Below are 23,671 nucleotides of genomic sequence, written 5' to 3'. Positions count from 1 at the left end.
ATACAGCCACTATGAAAGACAGTATGGAGATTCCATTAAAAACTAGGAATAAAAGCACCATATTACCCAGCAATACCACTTCGAGGCATATACCCTGAAGAAACAAAAACTGAAAATAACACATGTACCCCAATGTTCACTGCAGCACTATTTACAATATCTAGGACATGGAAGCAACGTAAATGTCCATCAACAGATGAATGGATAAAGAAGCTGTGGTAAATATTTACAATGGAACATTACTCAGTCATAAAAAGGAATACATTTGAGTCAGTTCTAATGAGGTGGATGAACCTAGAGCCTATTATACAGAGCAAAGTAAGTCAAAGAGGGAAAAACAAATACCATATATTAATCCATATATATGGAATCTAGAAAGATGATACTGACGAACCTATTCACAGAGAAGCAATGGAGACACAGACATACAGAAGAGACTGTGGACAAGGGTGTGGGAGAAGAGGGAGATGGTGAGATGAATAGAGAGAGTAGCATGGAAGCATAAACACTAATATATGTAAATATATAGCCAATGGAAATTTGATGTATGACTCAAATTGGGGCTTTGTAATAACCTAGAGGGGTGGGAAAGGGCAGGACATGGAAGGGAGATTCACCTATGGTTAATTTACATTGATGTATTATTACAGAAATCAAACCAACATTGTAAAGCAATCATTAATCAATTAAAAATAAATATATATAATATAGAGAGGAAATGAGAAGGGCATGTGAAAAAAATTAACTTTTTCATTAATTATATTGGCATTGATAGTTACTGACATCATTTTTTATAATAATATTATTATTCTGATGCTACTGTGTGCCTAATGTATGATAAAGTAAATGGGATATCCTTACAGTCCCTGTGTCCTAGAAAATCAGTATTTGCTTTGTAGAAGAAAGCGTATATATAAGGATGTAATATGCAAGAAGTAAAAAACCCCTCTAGTCCTGAATTTTAATTAGTATTATAATTTTATGATGTATATTAAAATAAATTTCATGTATAAAATTTAAAAATAAGTTCATGGAATTAATTTTCACAATATGGTTCAATTATTGCTAGACAATGAAGTCTGATCAGTGTACCCCAACCACTAGAATCAGGACAGTGTTTAACAACCTTGGCTCATCATAAGAATAATGGACCATTTATTAATACTACTTCCAGGTCTTCCTCTAGAGCTTCTGATTTAGTATATACTGGGTAGTATCCAGACATTTATTTTTAACAAGCCATCACCCCCAACATATGAGCTCCAATGATTCTCATGATCAGGCAAGTCAGAGAAACACATATTGACTGGATGGGTCTTCACATTACTGACTGCTTTCTCCTGGTTTGCCCTTCATTGCGGGGCTGAAGAGAAAAGAGTTGCCATTGGAACTCATTTGCAATGACTTACTTAAAAGGTTATATTTCCATATCTTTCCAACATTGACTGAAATAGATAATTAACCACAATCATCCTTCCACTTTCCTTTTAGCTCAGATTTTGTTTTGTCCCAGGCGTGTTGAGACTCCAAATAAAGAAAACTAAAAAGATGTTCTTACTCAAAAACAAAACAAGGAATAAAAAGCTGAGGGCTTCTGCTTAAAATAAACAATAGCTTTTTCCCTTTCCTGATGCTCAGTTCAGTTCAGTTCAGTCGCTCAGTCGCGTCTTACTCTTTGTGACCCCATGAATCGCAGCATGCCAGGCTTCCCTGTCCATCACCAACTCCTGGAGTTACTCAAACTCATATCCACTGAGTCGGTGATACCATCCAGCCATCTCATCCTCTGCCATCCCCTTCTCCTGCCCCCAATCCCTCCCAGCATCGGGGTCTTTTCCAGTGAGTCAACTTTTCACATCAGGTGGCCAAAGTACTGGAGTTTCAGCTTCAGCATCAGTCCTTCCAATGGACACCCAGGGCTGATCTCCTTCAGGATGGACTGATTGGATCTCCTTGCAGTCCAAGGGACTCTCAAGAGTCTTCTCCAACACCATAGTTCAAAAGCATCAATTTTTCGGTGCTCAGCTTTCTTCACAGCCCAACTCTCACATCCACACATGACCAATGGAAAAACAATAGCCTTGACTAGACGGACCTTTGTTGGCAAAGTAATGTCTCTGCTTTTTAATATGCTGTCTAGGTTGGTCATAACTTTCCTTCCAAGGAGTAAGCATCTTTTAATTTTATGGCTGCAATCGCCATCTACTATGAGGCAAGATACTAAAGATAGTGGGACTACAAATCAAAAAAGACTTGGGTTCTAATCCAACTTCAAACTTTTGCTAGATATATACATAGGCTTTTCAAGTAACTTAAAAAGAGCCCCCGGGTGGGCTCGATCCATCAACCTTTCAGTTAACAGCCAAACGTGCTAATAAATTGTGCCACAGAGACAGCAGTCAAGTAGCTTAACCATCCTGAATTTATTTTCATCTATAAAGTCTAAATAGAAATGCCTGTCTTATCTGCCTCTGTGCATTTTGGGGAGGATTAGAATGAGATAATCAAAGTAAAATGCCTTTAAACCAATAATCCCCAATCTTTTAGGCACCAGGGACCTGTGTCATAAAAGACAACTTTTCCACAGTTTGGCAATGAGGGGGAATGGATTCAGTTTTGTCCTCTGCTCTCTTCCAGCTGTACAGTCTGGTTTCTAACAGGCCATGAACCAGTGGCCTGTGGCCCAGGGAATGGAGACCCCTGCTTAAAACTATAAAATACCATACACGTGTGTGTTAGTCACTCAGTCGAGTCTGGCTCTTTGTGATCCCTTGGACTATAGCTCACCAGTCTACTCTGTGTATGAAATTCTCCAGGCAAGATACTGGAGTGGGTTGCTATTTCCTCCTCCAGGGGAATCTTCCCAACCCAGGGATTGAACCTGGGTCTCCTGCATTGCAGGCAGATTATTTACTATCTGAGCGATGAAGGAAGCCCTATACTATACATATGCTAGTATTATTTTTACTATTGAAGAGCCACAACCTATTATGAGTAGTATTGACATACATAGTTTGTTATAATTAGAACAATCAGCACAATTTGTAGTTTTCAAAAGTCAAAGAGACAGTATTGAGATTTCAAAAAATCAGTAACAACTCCATAATTTATATAGACCAACTTTCATTCCACATGTAGCAGCATATACTCCTACAGTTTGGTTTTACAAAAAAACAAAAGCAAACAAAAATTCCTCATTTCTTCTGTATTGGTAATTAAGCTACATTTTCTCAGTTTCAAACACACTCTTCTATACAATGTTTTTGATGAAACTCTGCAAACCACATTTCTGCTTTACTAAATGTCTTTGAACAGATGAAATTGACTGACTCAATGGATATGAATTTCAGCAAATTTCAAGAGATAGTGAAGGACAGGGAAGCCTCGTGTACTGCAGTCATGGGGTCACAAAGCATAGGACATGACAGCGACTGAACAACAACAAAATATCTTTGAATGAGATTCTGCCAATAGAGTACAGTATAAGGAGACTAGATGACTGAAGAAGGAAGATGGTCTTTTCTGTTTTTCTTTCTATTCCCATCAGTATCACCCAAAGACCAACTCTCCATCCTGGCATTGGCTGTTGGTAATAGTAGCAGTCAGTTCCTCTTTTTGTACACTATCAGAATCAACCTCATTGTACCACAAAAGGTACCAGCACTAGCTGGCAGTGTACCAAATTCAGAAATCAGTCCCATCTCAGCAAACCTTTTCTGTAACTTTATAGTTTCTGAAAATAGAAACTACTCTTTGTTTTCCTAGCCCAAGGGGTGATAGCTACTTCCTGAACTAACACTCTTGTTGCTTCAAAGTTTCATTTTTGCTTTTTTAAATCCTCTAAAACCTGTCTAAATAGTTTATAAAATTAAATTCTTTTGGTAAGCTTTCTATTTACCTTCTTGGACACTTATTGATACAGACCATCCATTTAACAGTCAGGTTTACTAAGACGACTTTTCAAGATGGTGTGCATGGACAGTAACTGTAATATGAATAGAATGTCAAGCATAGTGTGCATAATCTCAAGATGTATTCTAGTCAGATTAAAAAAAAAAAATGTCATTCAAAATTGAACTGATGTTCAACTAAACTATAACATTATATGCTGGCCTGACACTCATGGTTGGGTCATTTTGTTCTTTTGTTGAACACTGTTTAACTTCACAGACTACAATCTAAAACAAGATTACTCAGAGACCACAGTCAGTTCAGTTGCTCACTCGTGTCTGAATCTTTGCGACCCCACGGACTGCAGCACACCAGGCCTCCCTGTCCATCACCAACTCCCAGAGTTTACTCAAACTCATGTCCATTGAGTCGGTGATGCCATCCAACCATTTCATCCTCTGTCATCCCCTTTTCCTTCCGCCTTCAATCTTTCCCAGCATCAGAGTCTTTTCAAATGAGTCAGTTCTTTGCATTAGGAGCTTCAGCTTCAGCATCAGTTCTTCCAATGAATATTCAGGACTGATTTCCTTTAGGATGGACTGGTTGGACCTCCTTGCAGTCCAAAGGACTCTCAAAAGTCTTCTCCAACACCACAGTTTAAAAGCATCAATTTTTCGGCACTCAGCTTTCTTTATAATCCGAAACTCTCATCCATACACGACTACTGGAAAAACCATAGCTTTGACTAGACAGACCTCTGTTGACAAAGTAATGTAACTGCATTTTAGTATGCTGTCTAGTTTGGTAGTAACTGTTCTTACAAGGAGAAAGTGTCTTTTAATTTCATGGCTGCAGTCACCATCTGCATTGATTTTGGAGCCTAAAAAGATAAAGTCCTCCACTGGTTCCACTGTTTCACCATTTATTTGCCATGAAGTGATGGGACCGGATGCCATGATCTTAGCTTTCTGAATGTTGAGTTTGAAGCCATCTTTTTCACTCTCCTCTTTCACTTTCAGCAAGAGGTTATTTAGTTCCTCTTCACTTTCTGCTATAAGGGTGGTGTCATCTGCATATCTGAGGTTATTGATATTTTTCCCTGCAATCTTGATTCCAGCCTGTGCTTCATCCAGTCCAGCATTTCCCATGATGTACTCTGCATATAAGTTAAATAAGCAGGGTGACAATATACAGCCTTGATGTACTCCTTTTCCTATTTGGAACCAGTCTGTTGTTCCATGTCCAGTTCTAAATGTTGCTTTCTGAGCTGCATACAGATTTCTCAAGAGGCAGGTCAGGTTGTCTGGTATGCCCATCTCTTTCAGAACTTTCCAGTTTGTGGTGATCCACACAGTCAAAGGCTTTGGCATAGTCAATAAAACAGAAGTAGATGTATTTCTGGAACTCTCATCCTTTTTCTATGATCCAGCGGATGTTGGCAATCTGATCTCTGGTTCCTCTGCCTTTTCTAAAACCAGCTTGAACATCTGGAAGTTCACAGTTCATGTACTGTTGAAGCCTCCCTTGGAGAATTTTGAGCATTACTTTACTAGTGTGTGAGATGAGTGCAATTGTGCAGTAGTTTGAACATTCTTTGGCATTGTCTTTCCTTGGGATTGGAATGGAAACTGACTTTTTCCAGTCATGTGGCCACTGCTGAGTTTTCCAAATTTGCTGGCATATTGAGTGCAGCACTTTCACAGCATCATCTTTCAGGATTTGAAATAGATCAGCTGGAATTCCATCACCTCAACTAGCTTTGTAGTGATGTTTCCTAAGGCCCATTTGACTTTGCATTCCAGGATGTCTGGCTCTAGGTGAGTGATAGCACCATCATGGTTATCTGGGTCCTGAAGATCTTTTTTGTATAGGTCTTCTGTGTATTCTTGCCACTTCTTATTACTATATTCTGCTTCTGTCAGGTTCATACCATTTCTGTCCTTTTTGAAGTGACAGAGCCAAAGCAAATACAACACCCAGTTGTGGATGTGACTGGTGATAGAAGTAAAGTCTGATGTTCTAAAAGAGCAATATTACATAGGAACCTGGAATGTTAGGTCCATGAATCAAGGCAAATTCGAAGTGGTCAAACAGGAGATGGCAAGAGTGAACGTTGACATTTTAGGAATCACATAACTAAAGTGGACTGTAATGGGTGAATTTAACTCAGATGACCATTATATTTACTACTGTGGACAAGAATCCTCTAGAAGAAATGGAGTAGCCATCATAGTCAACAGAGACCATGATAACATGAAATAAAACAAAGCTACTTCATAATTTTGTCTCAACAGTCAAAACCAAGGCTGCAATGCCACATTCTAAATACCCTATCACTGAATTGCCCCTGATGGGACTTTCAAGGTGGCAATAGTGGTAAAGAACCTGCTTGCCATTGCAGGAGATGTAAGAGACACAGGTTCGATCCCCGAGTCAAGAAGATCACCTGGAGAAGAAAATGCAACCCACTCCAGTGTTCTTGCCTGGAAAACCCCAGGGAGGAGGCTGGCAGGTGATAGTCCATAGGGTCACAAAGAATCAGACATGACTGAAGCAACTTAGCACTCTCAAAACATCCAATTTAGAGCAAATGCTCACTTCATTATACCCTCCCCTAAATTACCCAGCCAAAGTCCAAATCCTTCAGTTAGGTATTTCTAGCATCCTCTTCCTGAGATATATCATGGTTCTCTATGCTATGTGTTCTTTGCTACAACAAGTAATAAACACAACTTATTTCACTACTGATTTATTCTTATTGGTTTGATTGAGGGACACTGACAGTGGTAAATTTTCCTTGGAAGTAAGCCAAAGAATTTTCAGATGATGTTTATATTTCATTGTGTGGATAAAGTGTGTGTCCAGGAGAAGCTAGAAAGTGATCAACATGGGTGCTTCTCACAGTGGCATTTTATATTTATGTAATTATTTCATGAATACCTCTCTTCCTATTAAATCTAGATAACCAGTTCCATAAGAACAGTGAAAATATCTGGCTTTTCTCACCATTGTATCCCTAAGATCGAGCACAATGTCTGGCACATTGTAGACTTTTAGAGTACAATAGAAATAGAATATGAAATAAATACATAGGCTTCCATTTTCTAATAGCAATATTAAAAGAGTGAAAAACTCCTGGTAAAATTAATTTTACTGACATACTTTACCTCAATCTATTCAAAATTTTATCATTTAAACATGCAGTTAGCATAAAAATTTAGACATTTATATATTCTTTTTACAAAATCTTTAAAATCACTTATTTTATACTTGTAGCATATGTCAGTTTGAATGCTAAATTTTCATCATACAAATTTGACCTATACATAAGTTTCACAAGATTTACAGTTGAAAAAGTAGATTCAAATATCCAAGTCTTCTAGTAACTGAATTGTTAGCTTTTTAAAAGCTTTATTGAGGCATAACTAATGAAAACTAAATTACACATATTTAAATTGTACAATTTGATGTTCTCATTTGTGTATATGTCAAGAAACAATCTTGGGTGAACACACCCATCATCCTCAAATGTTTCCTAATGCTCTCTTTCAATTAGTTTGCCCCACCTTTTGCCCACCTACATGACCATGCAAGCACTGATCGGCTTCCTGTCATTAGTTTGCATTTTCAATAATTTTATATAGATGGAAGCATACAGTATGCATTCTTTTTTTTAAATCTGGTTTCTTTCACTCAAGCTGATTATTTTAAGATTCAGTCATGTGATGTGTGCATCAATATTTCACTTTTTAATTGTTGATTACTATTCCCCTATATGAACGAAAAATTTTTTATCCATTCACCTGTTAATGAACATTTAGTTTGTTTCTACTTTTAGGCTACTATAAATACAGCTGCTATAAAGATTCATGTAAAAGTTTTTGTAAGGATAAGTGCTATCACTCCTCTTGGGCAAAGACTTGTCAGAATAGTTGGATAATAAGGCAGGTGTATGTTTAGCTTTAAAAAAATGCCAAAGTGTTTTCCAAAATGGCTGTTCTATTTTACAGTCCCAACATCAGTGTATGACTGTTCCTTTATCTCCATATCTTTGCCAATGATTCTTATTCTAGAGAGTGTGAAATACCTCATTTTGGTTTCAATATGCATTTCCTGAATGGTGTATGATTTTGAGCAGCTGTTCACATATTTATTGAATGTTCATGTATCAGTTTTGTTGAAATATCAAGCTCATATCTCTTGTTCATTTTGTGATCAGATCATTTGTCCTTGTAAGTGTTTTGTATATGCTGGATAAAAGTCCATTAAGGGATAAGTGATTTGCAAATAGTTCCTTTTAGGCTGTGGCTCGTCTTTTCATTTTCTTCATGGTATCTTTCAAAGTGTTAAGGTTTTGAATTTTGTTGAGATCCAATTTATTCATTTTTAAATTTTGTGGATTGCACTGTTGACTTAATATCTAAGAAATTGTCACCTAACTCTTAGTCTCAAATATTTTCTCTTATTCTTTTTCATAAAGTTATTGGTATATCTCATGCATTTAGGTCTATAATCTATTTTGAAGTATTTTGTGTGTGTGTGCAAGTCGGGCTGTCCCAGTACCATTCATTAAACAAACATCTTCCTCTTCCACAATGAATTGTCTTAACATTTTTTATAAAATCAGTTCCCTATAAATATAACAACTACTTCTGCACTCTCAGTTCTTTTCCATTGTTTCAAAGCTACTTACCATGCAATAACTTGAGATGTTTTTCTAAAAGTCTACTCACATTTTTTTTTTTTTTACCATTGAATCCTTTAATAGTTTCCCTTCTAAGGAAAAGTTATATCAAAATCTCCTGCATGTTAGATTTATAGGTGCTACACAGACTAACTGAATGAGATTCTTTAGGAAAACACAATTTTAATGAAATTCTGTTAGATTAATATAATAAGAATCATAACAGTTGTAGCAGAAAGCCAGAGAACAATATTGTTAAAATATTAGTTACTCACCACTTCTAAATACTGAAATACACAAATATATAGTAATGTAATTTATTTAACCTTGATCGAGATATTTATATCAATCATGATTCAATTATATGATCAAATTAACTGGGCTTATTAGATGTATGAAAACTACGATGTTTTATGAAATATCTTTAATTTTTTTTTTAACTGAAAAAGCTGCTCAAAGTTTATACAATGTTCTAATTACTGCCTTTTATTTAAGGTTACCTTTTTAGTTTATATAAATATTATGATCTCAAAATATGTGCTTTGAGACTAGGATTAATTAACTTACTGAGGCTCAGTATTGCCAACTTTACAAATATCATGACAATTTTCTCAATGGCATTCCTACTAATGAGACGGGGGAAACCCATTTGCTGCTTTAAAGGAAAGATTACTTACTGCTCTTTTTCTAGAACACCCTGTAATCCAAGGCACAGTAAGGTTTCCTGAAATCTGTGGAAACAACAAATGGAATCTCAGTAAGGTATGCATTGATACTATTTGGAATGCTGATCAACACCAAAGAATTCACACAAGATGTCAAGATAGGTCTGCATTCAGAGCATATCCCCTATGTGGACAAATGCTGTTACCTTATTGAAAACAAGAGATTTAAAAGGCCTTCCTTCATTGCAAAATTCAAAAAGTAGTGGAGTTCCTCTGAAAATTTAAGAAAATTTTAAGGACGTTTTTTGGGCCTGGAAATATGGTTTGGAAATCTATGGACAATAAAATTATTATAATAAAACTTAATTGGTCTGTGTAATAAATGAGTTACAATCATCAAATAATTACCTACAGTCATTGTACTATATATTGGCTCTCTACCTTTATTCATCTTACATAATTGCAAGGCCCTTTTTAAGTAGAAACTGCTAAGGTGAATAGCTAGTAACACCATATTACGTCAGCATTGCCACATAAGGAGATAGATGCTACTCTCATAGGATTCTGGAGAGTGATTCCAGAGACCAAAGTGTTTCTGAGAGCAATGACTCTGGTTAGCCTATACTTAACCATACCTTTTCCTAATACATACAAGGATTGGGGAGTACTCAAAACTCTCCACTTGCTCGCTCCTTCCCTCCCAAACATATGGTTCTCAAGAGACTGACAAACCAGCTTTTCTAAGTGGTAGTGGTGAAGGAATTTGGTATTCAATAAAACATTTTTTGGTTTTGATAAATTATATTTAGTGATGATCAATGAATCTGTATTATGCTTATTTATAAGAAGTGATGCTCAAACAGTCAAGGTAAGTTGCAAAGTAATATTATTGAAATACCAGGTAAATGATTACTGTCCTTGGCTCTCAGACTTGCCATTTTACTTTGACTTAAAAATACATCAATATGCTAAGAACTGGTTATAAATTATATAAACTCCAAATAATACTTGTAAGGAAAACTTTTACTCAAGTTAAAATCCCATTAAAGTATAATAGCAAATAACTCAAATGCTTGAGGGCATGAGAAGGTTTGAATAATTGATATTTTTAATGGTGAATTGAGAATTAAAAACTTTTACAGAAAAATACTTCAAAAGTTATATCTTCTTATCTTATAACTAATACTTGGTATAAGATACAATGTTTGCAAAATAAATTGATTGCTAGTCTCAATGAAGGAGGTACATCTGCTAAAATAGTCACATAATATACTCTTGAAAAAATAGAGATATCCAACTGGATATATGTATATGTAATTTTATCTATAACTGAGGATATTTTAAAACTCATTATGTTAAGTTGCTGGAAAAAATATGTTAAACCAAATGAGTTACACCTCCCTCATAAACTAGTAACTACTCAAAAGGAAGGAAAGTTATGACCAACCTAGACAGCATATTAAAAAACAGAGACATTACTTTGTCAACAAAGGTTCGTCTAGTCAAGGTTATGATTTTTTCAGTAGTCATGTATGTATGTGAGAGTTGGACTATAAAGAAAGCTGAGTGTCAAAGAATCGATTCTTTTCAACTGTGGTGTTGGAGAAGACTCTTGAAAGTCCCCTGGACTGCAAAGAGATCCAACCAGTCCATCCTAAAGGAGATCAGTCCTGGGTGTTCATTGGAAGGACTGATGTTGAAGCTGAAACTCCAATACTTTGGCCACCTGATGAGAAGAGCTGAGTCATTTGAAAAGACCCTGATGCTGGGAAAGATTGAAGGTAGGAGGAGAAGGGGATTACAGAGGATGAGATGGTTATATGGCATCACTGACTCAATGGACAAGAGTTTGGGTAAACTCTGGGTATTGGTGATGGAAAGGGAGGCCTGGTGTGCTGCAATTCATGGGGTCACAAAGAGTCAGACATGACTGAGTGACTGAACTGAACTGTACTGAACTCAAAAATTAATGTGAAACAAATGATATATATAATAAATAAGGTAACTGAATTTCTTTAAACATTGACCTTATACAATTAAGAATATAAAATGTAGATTCACAAGAGGGCAGACAGAAGAAGTAAGAACTACAGTGTCACAGCCTCCATAATGAAAATAGCAATCACACAAAGCTAATCAGAATGAGATGGCAGAAGATTATATCCCAGATGAAGGAACAAGATAAAACACCAGAAAAACAACTGAATGAACTGGAAATTGGCAACCTTCCAGAAAAAGAGTTCATAATGATGATAGTGAAGATGATCCAGGATCTTGGAAAAATAACAGAGAAGATGCAAGAAATGGTTATCAAGACCTAGAAGACCTAAAGAACAAACACACAGAAAAATACAATACACTAGAATGAATCAATAGCAGAATAATTAAGGCAGAAGAACAGATAAGTGACTTGGATGACAGAATGGTGGAAATCACTGCTGCAAAATAGAACATAGAAGAAAAGAATGAAAAAAAAAAAAAAGGAAACTGACTAAGAGACCTCTGGAACCACATTAAACACACCAAAATTTGCATTTTAGGGGTCCCAGAAGGAGAAAAGAGAGAAAGGAAAGAAAAAACTATTTGGTGAGATAATAGCTGAAAATTTCCCAAACATGGGAAAGGAAATAATCAACCAAGTTCCAGAACTGCAGAGTCCCAGGCAGGATAAACCAAAGGAGGAACACACCAGGACACATAGTAATCAAACTGACAAAAATTAAAGACAAAGATAAAATATTAAAAGTAACAAGGGAAAAACAAAAAATAATATACAAAGGAACTGCCATAAGGTTATCAAGTAATTTCTGAACAAAAACTCTACAAGCCAGAAGGGAATGACATATGTATTTAAAATGATGAAAGGGGAAAGCCTACAATTAAAAATACTCGATTCAGCAAGACTCACATTCAGATTTGATGGAGAAATCAAAAGCTTTCCAGACAAGCAAAAGTTAAGAGAATTCAGCACCAGCAAATCAGCTATACAACAAATACCAAAGGAACCTGTTTAGGCAGGAAACACAAGACAAGGAAAAAACCTACAAAAAATAAACCCAAAACAATTAAGAAAATGGTAATAAGGTCATACATATCAATAATTACCTTAAATGTAAATGAATTAAATGCACCAACCAACCAAAAGACATAGACTGGTTGGGTGGATACAAAAACAAGACACATATATATGCTAAGACCCACCTCAGACCTCGGGACACTTACAGACTGAAAGTAAGGGGATAGGAGAAGGTATTCCATGCAAATGAAAATCAAAAGAAAGCTGGAGTAGCAATACTCAAATCAGACAAAATAGATTATAAAAAAAAAAAAGACTTACAGAGACAAAGGACACTACATGATGATCAAGTATTCAACTCAAAAAGATATAAAAATTACAAATATATATATACATCCAACATAAGAGCACCTCAAAATGTAAGGCAAATACAAACAAGAATAAAGGGAGAAATCAACAGTAATACAATAGTAGTGGGAGACTTCAACTCTCCACTTTCATCAATGGACACATCATCCACACAGAAACTAATAGGGAAACACTGGCTTAAATGACACTTTAGAGTGGATGGACTTAACTGATAATTATAGAGCATTCCACCCCAAAGCAGCATTCTTCTCAAGTGCACATGGAACATTCTCCAGGAATGACCACATGCTGGACCACAAGGCAAACTTCGGCAAATTGAAGAAAATTGAAAACACATCAAGCATGTTGTCTCATCAAAGTGTTATGAGATTAGAGAAAAACTACAAGATGGCGGTCCTAAGATAGTGGAGGAATAGGATGGAGAGACCACTTTCTCCCCCACAAATTCATCGAAACATCATTTGAATGCTGAGCAAATTCCACAAAACAACTTCCAAACATGGGCAAAGGAAAGCAGGCACCCAGAAAGGCAGCCCATTGTCTTTGAAAGGAGATGTTTTATCATCAGTGCTGTAGGAATGGAGACGACTTGAGGCTACTGTAAGATTAAGACTGAAAACCAGAGGCAAGAGGCTTAAATCCAAAACCTGAGAACACCAGAGAACTCCTGACTCCATGGAACATTAATAGATAAGAGCTCATCCAAAAGCCTGTATACCTACACTGAAACCAAGCTCCATCCAAGAGCCAACAAGATTCAGAACAAGACATACCACGCAAATTCTCCAGCAACATAGGAACATAGACCTGAGCTTTAATATGCAGGCTGCCCAAAGTCACACCAAATCCATAGACATCTCAAAACTCACTACTGGACACTTCATTGCACTGCAGAGAGAAGCAATCCAGCTCCACCCACCAGAACACTGACACAAGCTTCCCTAAACAGGAAACCTTGACAAGTCACTTGTCCAACCCCACCTGCAGGGAGGAACCTCCACAATACAGAGGAACCACAAACTGCCAGAATACAGAAAGGTCACCCCAAACACAGCAATATAAAAAAGATGAAAAGGCACAGAAATATTCAGCAGGTAAAGGAACATGATAAACACCCACCAAACCAAACAAAAGAGGAGGAGATAGAGAGTCTACCTGAAAAAGAATTCAATATGACAGTAAAAATGATCCAAAATCTTGAAAACAAAATGGAGTTACAGATAAATAGCCTGGAGTCAAGGATTGAGAAGATGCAAGAAATGTTTAACAAGGATCTAGAAGAAATAAAGAAGATTCAATCAATAATGAATAATGCAATAAATGAGATAAAAAACACTCTGGAGGGAACCAACAGTAGAAAACTGAAGCAGAAGATAGGACAAGTGAGGTGGAAGATACAATGGTGGAAATAAATGAAGCAGAGAGGAAAAAAGAAAAGAATTAAAAGAAATGAGGACAATCTCAGAGACCTTTGGAACAATGTCAAATGCCCCAACATTCGAATCATAGGAGTCCCAGAAGAAGAAGACAAAAAGAAAGGCCATGAGAAAATATTTGAGGAGATAATAGTTGAAAACTTTCCAAACATGGGGAGGGAAATAGCCACTCAAGTCCATGAAACCCAGAGAGTCCCAAACAGGATAAACCCAAGGCAAAACACCCCAAGACACATATTAATCATATTAACAAAGATCAAATACAAACAGCAAATATTAAAAGCAGCAAGGGAAAAACAACAAATAACACACAAGGGGATTCCCATAAGGATAACAGCTGATCTTTCAATACAAACTCTTCAGGCCAGAAGGGAATGGCAGGACATACTTAAAGTGATGAAAGAAAAGAACCTACAGCCCAAATTACTGTACCCAGCAAGGATCTCATTCTAATATGAAGGAGAAATCAGAAGGTTTACAGACAAGCAAAATCTGAGAATATTCAGCACCACAAAACCAGCTCTTCAACAAATGCTAAAGGATCTTCTCTAGACAGGAAACACAGAAAAGGTGTATAAACTCAAACCCAAAAGAAAGTAAATTGCAACGGGATCATACTTATCAATAATTACCTTAAATGTAAATGGGTTGAAAGCTCCAACCAAAAGACAAAGACTGGCTGAATGGATACAAAAATAAGATCCCTATATATGCTATCTACAAGAGACCCACCTCAAAACAAGGGACACATACAGATTGAAAGTGAAGGGCTGGAAAAAATATTTCATGCAAATGGAGACCAAAAGAAAGCAGGAATAGCAATACTCATATCAGATAGAATAGACTTTGAAATAAAGGCTGAGATAAAAGACAAAGTAGGACACTTCATAATGATCAAAGGATCAATCCAAGAAGAAGATATACAATTATAAATATATATTCACCCAACATAGGAGCACCACGCTATGTAAGGCAAATGCTAACAATTATGAAAAGGGAAATTAACAGCACTATTAAAATTATTAGTAAAATCCCACAGTAATGGTGGAAGATTTTAATACCACACTCACACCTATGGATTGATCAACTAAACAGAAAATTAACAAGGAAACACAAACTTTAAATGATACAATGGGCCAGTTAGACCTAATTGATATCTATAGGACATTTGACCCCAAAACAAGGAATTTCATCTTTTTCTCAAGTGCATATGGTACCTTCTCCAGGATAGATCACATCCTGGGCCATAAATACAGTCTTGCTAAATACAAAAAAGGTGAAATCATTCCAAGCATCTTTTCTGATCACAATACAGTAAGATTAGATGTCAACCACAGGGGAAAAAAGTATTAAAAATTCCAACATATGGAGGCTAAGCAACATACTTCTGAATAACCAACAAATCAAAATAGAAATCAAAATATGCAAAGAAACGAATGAAAATGAAAACACAACAACCAAAAACCTATGGGACTCAGTAAAATAGTGCTAAGGGGAAGGTTCATAGTAATACAAGCTTACCTCGAGAAACAAGAAAAAAAGTCAAATAAATAACCTAACTCTACACCTAAAGCAGCTAGAAAAGGAAGAAATGAAGAACCCCAGAGTTAGTAAAAGGAAAGAAATCATAAAAATTAGGGCACAAATAAAAGCAAAAGAAACAAAAGAGACCATAGCAAAAAAAAACAACAAAACTAAACGCTCATTCTTTGAGAAGATGAATAAAATAGACAAACCATTAGCCTGACTCATCAAGAAACAAAGGGAGAAGAATCAAATCAACAAAATTAGAAATGAAAATGGAGAGATCACAACAGACAACACAGAAATACAAAGATCATAAGAGACTACTATCAGCAACTATATGCCTAATAAAGTGGACAACTAATAACTCATAAAATGGAGAGCTTAGAACAATTGGACAAATTCTTAGAAATGTATAACTTTCCAAAACTAAACCAGGAAGAAATAGAAAATTTTAAGAGACCCATCACAAGCACAGAAATCAAAACTTCAATAGGAAATCTATCAGCAAACAAACCCCAGGACCAGTCGGCTTCACACATGAATTCTACAAAAAATTTGGAGAAGAGCTATCACCTATCCTACTCAAACTCTTCCAGAAAATTGCAGAGGAAGTTAAACTTCCAAACTCATTTTACGAAGCCACCATCACACTAATACCAAAACCAGACAAAGATGCCACAAAAAAAAGAAAACTGCAGGCCACTATCACTGATGAACATAGATGAAAAAATCCTTAACAAAATTCTAGCAAACAGAATCCAACAATATATTAAAAAGATCATACATCATGACCAAGTGGGCTTTATCCCAGGGATGCAAGGATTCTTTAACATACACAAATCAATGAATGCAATACACCACAATAACAAATTGGAAGATAAATACCATATGATTATCTCAATAGATGCAGAGAAAGCCTTTGACGAAATTCAACATCCATGTATGATAAGAAACCTCCAGAAAGCAGGAAGAGAAGGAACATACGTCAACATAATAAAAGCTATATATGACAAACCCACAGCAAACATTGTCCTCAATGGTGAAAAATTGAAAGCATTTCCCCTAAAGTCAGGAAAAAGACAAGGGTGCCCACTCTCACCACTACTATTCAATATAGTTTTGGAAGTTTTAGCCACAGAAATCAGAGATGAAAAAGGAATAAAAGGAATCCAGATTGGTAAAGAAGATGAAAAACTCTGTTTGCAGATGACATGATCCTCTACATAGAAAACCCTAAAGACTCCACCAGAAAATTATTAGAGCTAATCAATGAATATAGTAAAGTTGCAAGATATAAAATTAACACAGAGAAATCCCTTGCATTCCTATACACTAACAATGAAAAAACAGAAAGAGAAATTAAGGAAATAATTCCATTCACCATCACAACGAAAAGAATAAAATACTTAGGAATAAATCGACCTAAAGAAGCAAAGGACCTATATATAGAAAGCTATAAAACACTGATGGAAGAAATCAAAGATGACACAAATAGATGGAGAAATATACCATGTACATGGATTGGAAGAATCAATATAGTGAAAATGAGTATACTACCCAAAGTAATCTAGACATTCAATGCAATTCCTATCAAGCTACCAACAGTATTTTTCAGAGAACTAGAACAAAGAATTTCAAAATTTGTATGGAAATACAAATAACCTCAAACAGGTAAAGCATCTTGAGAAAGAAGAAAGGATCTGGAGGAATCAACCTGCCAACTTCAGGCTCTACTACAATGCCACAGTCATCAAGACTGTATGGTACTGGCACAAAGACAGAAATATAGATCAATGGAACAAAATAGAAAGCCCAGAGATAAATTCATGCACCTATGGACACCTTAACTTTGACAAAGGAGGCAAGAATATACAATGGAGAAAAGACAATCACTTAACAAGTGGTACTGGGAAAACTGGTCATCCACCTGTAAAAGGATGAAACTTGAATACTTTCTAACACCATGCACAAAAATAAACTCAAAATGGATTAAAGATCTAAAAGTAAGACCAGAAGCTGTAAAACTACTAGAGGAAAACATAAGCAAAACGCTCTCTGACATAAATGACAACAAGATCCTCTATTACTCACCTCCCAGAGTAATGGAAATAAAAGCAAAAATAAACAAACAGGGCCTATTTAAACTTAAAAGATTTTGCACAACGAAGGTAACTATAAACAAGGTGAAAAGGCAGCCTTCAGAATGGGAGAAAATAATAGCAAATGAAGCAACTGACAAAGAATTAATCTCAAAAACATACAAGAAGCTCCTGCAGCTCAATTCCAGAAAAATAAATGACCCAATCAAAACATGGGCCAAAGAACTACACAGACACTTCTCCAAAGAAGACATACAGATGGCTAACAAACACATGAAAATGTGCTCAACATCACTCATTATTAGAGAAATGCAAATCAAAACCACAGTGAGGTACGATCTCACGCCAGTCAAAATGGCTGCTATCCAAAAGTCTACAAACAATAAATGCTGTAGCGGGTGTGGAGAAAAGAGAACTATCTTACACTGTTGGTGGGAATGCAAACTAGTACAGCCGCTATGGAGAATAGTGTGGAGATTCCTTTAAAAACTGGAAATAGAACTGCCATATGACCCAGCAATCCTACTGCTGGACATACACACTAGGAAACCAGAATTGAAAGACACACATGTACCCCAATATTCACCACAGCATTGTTTATAATAGCCAGGACATGGAAGCAACCTAGATGCCCATCAGCAGATGAATAGATAAGAAAGCTGTGGTATGTATACACCATGGAATATTACTCAGCCGTTAAAAAGAATACATTTGAAGCAGTTCGAATGAGGTGGATGAAACTGGAGCCTATTATACAAACTGAAGTAAGTCAAAAAGGAAAACACCAATACAGTATACTAATGCATATCTACAGAATTTAGAAAGATGGTAACAACCCTATATGCGTGACAGCAAAAGAGACACAGATGTATAGAACTGTGTTTTGGACTCTGTGGGAGAAGGCGAGGGTGGGATGATTTGGAAGAATAGCAGTGAAACATGTATATTATCATTTTTTTCAGTTTTACTTATTTATTTATTTTTTACTTTACAATATTGTATTTGTTTTGCCATACATTGACATGAATCTGCCATGAGTGTACATGTGTTCCCCATCCTGAACCCCCCTCCCACCTCCCTCCCCATCGAATCAAAGGATCAATCCAAGAAGAAGATACAACAATTATAAATATATATGCACCCAACATAGGAGCACCACAATATGTAAGACAAATGCTAACAAGTATGAAAGGGGAAATGAACAATAACACAATAATAGTGGGAGACTTTAATACCCCACTCACACCTATGGATAGATCAACTAAACAGAAAATTAGCAAGGAAACACAAACTTTAAATGATACAATAGGCCAGTTAGACCTAATTGATATCTATAGTACATTTCACCCCAAAACAAGGAATTTCAGCTTTTTCTCAAGTGCATATGGTACCTTCTCCAGGATAGATCACATCCGGGGCCATAAATCTAGCCTTGGTAAATTCAAAAAATTGAAATCATTCCAAGCATCTTTTCCGACCACAATGCAGTAAGATTAGATGTCAATTACAGTAGAAAAACTTTTAAAAATTCCAACATATGGAGGCTGCACAACACACTGCTGAATAACCAACAAATCACAGAAGAAATAAAAAAATAAGTAAAAATATGCACAGAAATGAATGAAAATGAAAAGACAACAACCCAAAACCTATGGGGCACTGTAAAAGCAGTGCTAAGGGGAAGGTTCATAGCAATACAGGCTTACCTCAGGAAACAAGAAAAAAGCCAAATAAATAACCTAACTCTACACCTAAAGCAACTTGAAAAGGAAGAAATGAAGAACCCCAGGGTTAGTAAAAGGAAAGAAATCTTAAAAATTAGGGCACAAATAAATGCAAAAGAAACTAAAGAGACCATAGCAAAAATCAGCAAAGCCAAAAGCTGGTTCTTTGAGAAGATAAATAAAATTGACAAACCATTAGCCAGATTCATCGAGAAACAAAGGGTGAAAAATCAAATCAACAAAATTAGAAATGAAAATGGAGAGATCACAAAAGACAACACAGAAATACAAAGGATCATAAGAGGCTACTATCAGCAACTATATGCCTAATAAAGTGGAAAACTAATAACTAACAAAATGGACAACTTGGGAGAAGTGGACGAATTCTTAGAAAAGTATAACTTTCCAAAACTGAACCAGGAAGAAATAGAAAATTTTAACAGACCCATCACAAGCACGGAAATTGACACTAATCAGAAAACTTCCAACAAACAAAAGCCCAGGACCAGTCGGCTTCACAGCTGAATTCTACCAAAAATTTAGAGGAGAGCTAACTACTATCTATCTAGCTAACTACTAACTAACTAGCTATCCTCAATCTCTTCCAGAAAATTGCAGAGGAATGGAGACTTTCAGACTCATTCTATGAGGACACCATCACCCTAATACCAAAACCTGACAAAGATGCCACAGAAAAAGAAAACTACAGGCCAATATAACTGATGAACATAGATGCAAAAATCCAAAACATGTATATTATCATATATGAAACAGATCACTAGTGCAGGTTCGATGCATGAGACAGGGTGCTCAGGGCTGGTGCACTGGAATGACCCTGAGGGAATGGATGGGGAGGGAAGTGCGAGGAGGGTTCAGGATGGGGAACAGATGTACACCCATGGCTGTTTCATATCAATGTATGGCAAAAATACTATAATATTGTAAAGTAATTACAATTACTCCAATTAAAATAAATAAATTAAAAACAAAAAGAAATAAATCACAAGAAAAAAAAAACTATAAGAAACAGAAACACATGGTGGCTAAACAATATGCTATTAATACTAAACAACCAATGCATCATTGAAGAAATCAAAGAGGAAAGCAGTAAATACCTAAAGACAAAGGAAAACAAAAGCACAATGGTCCAAAACCTATGGGATACAGCAAAAGCAGTTCTAAGAGGGAAGTTTATAGCAATACAGTCTTACCTCAAGAAACAAGAAAAATCTCAAGTAGAAAACCTAACCTTACATCTAAAATAACTAGGGAAAGAAGAACAAACAAAACCTAAAGTTATTAAAAGGAAAGAAATTACAAAGATCAGAGAGAAATAAATGAAATAGAGACAAAGAAAACAATTGCCAAGATCAATGGAACCAAACGCTGGTTCTTTGAAAAGTTAAACAAAATTGATAAACCTTTAGCTAGGCTCTTCAAGAAAAAAAAATAATAATAATAAAGGAGAGGACTCAAGTCAGTAAAAGTAGAAGTGAAAAAGTATTTACAAATGAATCCACAGAAATACAGAGGATCAACTGAGACTGCTATGAGCAACTGAATGCCAAGAAATTGGACACTCTGGAAGAAACAGTCAAATGTTTAGAAAGGTACAGTCTCCCAAGACTGAACCAGGAAGAAATAGAAAATGTGAACTGACAAATCACAAGCACTTAAATTGAAATTGTGATTTTGAAAACTCCCGTCAAACAAAAGTCCAGGACCTGATGGCATCAGTGTCAAATTCTATCAAATATATACAGAAAGTAAATACCTATCTTTCTGAAACTATTCTAAAAAAAATTACGGAGGAAGGAAAACTTTCAAACTCATTCTATGAGGCCACCATCACCCTGACACCAAAACCAGACAAACATACCACAAAAAATAAAAATTTCAGGCCAACATCACTGATGTACAAAAATGCAAAAATCCTCAACAAAGTATTAGCAATCTAAATCCAACAATACATTTAAAAGATCATTCTTATGACCAAGTAGGATTCATTCTAGGGATGCAAGGATTTTCAGTATCTGCAAATCAATCAATGTGATATACCTCATCAATAAATTAAAGAATAAAACTATATGATCATCTCAATAGATGCAGAAAATACTCCTGACAAAATTCAGCACACATTTATGATAAAAACTCTCCAGAAACTGGGCATAGAGAAAATATACCTCAACAAAATAAAAGCAATATACAACAAGCCTACAGCTAACATCATACTCAATAGTGAAAAGCTGAAAGCATTTCCACTAAGATCAGGAAAAGATAAGGATGTCCACACTTGTCACTTCCATTCAACATAGTTTTGGAAGTCCTAGCTATGGCAATCAGAGAATAAAAAGTAAAGAGAATCTAAATATGAAAAAAAAAAAAAAGAATTCAAACTGCCACTGTTTGCAGATGACATGATGCTATACATAGAAAATCCTAAAGATACCACCAGAAAATTATTAGAATTCATTAATGAACCTGGCAAAGTTGAAGGTTGCAAAATTACACACAAAAATCTTGCATTTCTATACACTAACAATGAAAGATCAGAAAGAGAAATTCAACAAACAATTCCATTTGTCATCATGTCAAAAATAATGAAATACTTCAGAATAAACCTACCTAAGGAGACAAAGTACCTGCACTCCAAAAACAAAATAATGCTGATGAAAGAAATTGAAGAAGACACAGACAGATGAAAATATATATCATTTTTGTAGATTGGAAGAATCAATATTGTCAAAATGACTATATCACCCAAGACAATCCACAGATTCAATGCAATCCTTATCAAATTACCAATAGCATTTTTTACAGAGCTAGAACAAAATATCTCATAACTTGTAAGGAGATACAAAAGACACAAAATAGCCAAAGCAATCTTGAGAAAGAAAAAAAAATGGAGTTGGAGGAATCAGGCTCCCTGACTGCAGACTATACTACAAAGCTACAGTCATTGAAACTGTATGGTACTGGCACAAAAATAGAATAGATCAAAAATAGATCAGTGGAACAGGATAGAAAACCCAGAAATAAGCCCATGAACCTATGCTTAATTAATCTGTGACAAAGGAGGGAAGACTACACAATGTTGGAAAGTGTCTCTTAAAAAATGGTGCTGGGAAAATTGGACAGCTACATGTTTAAAAAAATGAAATTAGATCATTATTTAACACCATTCATAAAAATAAGTCTGAAATGGGTTAAATAACTAAATGTGAGAACAAACACTATAAAACTCCTGGAGAATACATAGGAAGAACACTCTCTGACATAAATCACAGCAATATCTTTTTTGATAGTCTCCAAGAATAACAACAACATCCAAGAATAATGAAAATAAAAACAAAAAAAAGTAGTAGCACCTTCTTAAACTCAAAAACTTTTCCACAGCAAAGGAAACAATAGAGAAAAAGACAACCACAGATTGAGAGAAAATCTTTTCAAGTGATGTGACTGACAAAGGATTAGTTTCCAAAATTTACAAACAGTTCATGACACATGCCTGTGTACATGCATGCATGCATGCTCAACAGTGTCTGACTCTTTGTGACTCCATGGACTATAGCCTGCCAGGCTCCTCTGTCTATGGAATTTTTTTAGCAAGGATACTGAAGTGGGTTGTCATTTCCTTCTCCAGAGGATCTTCCCGACTCCAGGATCAAACCTGCGTCTTCTGCATCTCCTGCATTGTCAGGCAGATTCTTTACTACTGAGCGACTGGGGAAGTTCATGATGCTCAACAGCATCACAGCAAACAACCTAATCAATAAATGAGCAGAAGACCTAAATAGACGTTTCTCCAAAGAAGACATATAGATGGCCAAAGAACAGATGTTCAACATCACTAATTATTAGAGAAATGCAGATCAAAACTGCCATGAAATATCACTTCACACCAATCAAAATGGCTCTCATCAAAAAATCCACAAACAACAAACTCTGGAGAGGGTGTGGTAAGAAGGGAACCCTCCTAGACTGTTGGTGAGAATGTAAATTTGTACAGTTGCCATAGAGAACAGCATGGAGGCTCCTTAAAAAAACTAAAGTAAAAAAAAAGAAAAAACTAAAGTAAAACTACCATATGAACCTGCAATCCCACTCATGGGCATAGATCCAGAGTAAAGCATGATCTGAAAGGATATAATGCACCCCAATGTTCACTGCAGCACTGTCTACAATAGCCAAAACAAGGAATCAACTTAAATGTCCACTGACAGAGGAATGGATAAAGAAGATGTGGTACATATATACTAT

At 35.9% G+C, this 23,671-nt stretch overlaps 1 protein-coding gene across 1 annotated transcript in view; it reads right to left on the bottom strand.

The window, feature by feature from the left end:
- The window catches only part of HDX (highly divergent homeobox), a 211,601-nt gene that overhangs the window by 115,795 nt on the left and 72,135 nt on the right, over positions 1–23,671 (bottom strand). The window contains exon 4 of the mRNA XM_043459917.1: positions 9,253–9,306. Coding sequence (XP_043315852.1) covers positions 9,253–9,306 — 54 coding nt within the window. The remainder of the gene's footprint in view (positions 1–9,252; positions 9,307–23,671) is intronic.

Source organism: Cervus canadensis, chromosome X (genome assembly GCF_019320065.1).
Source record: "Cervus canadensis isolate Bull #8, Minnesota chromosome X, ASM1932006v1, whole genome shotgun sequence".
NCBI classification, from domain to species: Eukaryota; Metazoa; Chordata; class Mammalia; order Artiodactyla; family Cervidae; genus Cervus; species Cervus canadensis.
The sequence above is the reverse complement of the archived record's forward strand: the minus strand, read 5'-3'. Positions and strand labels throughout refer to the sequence as shown.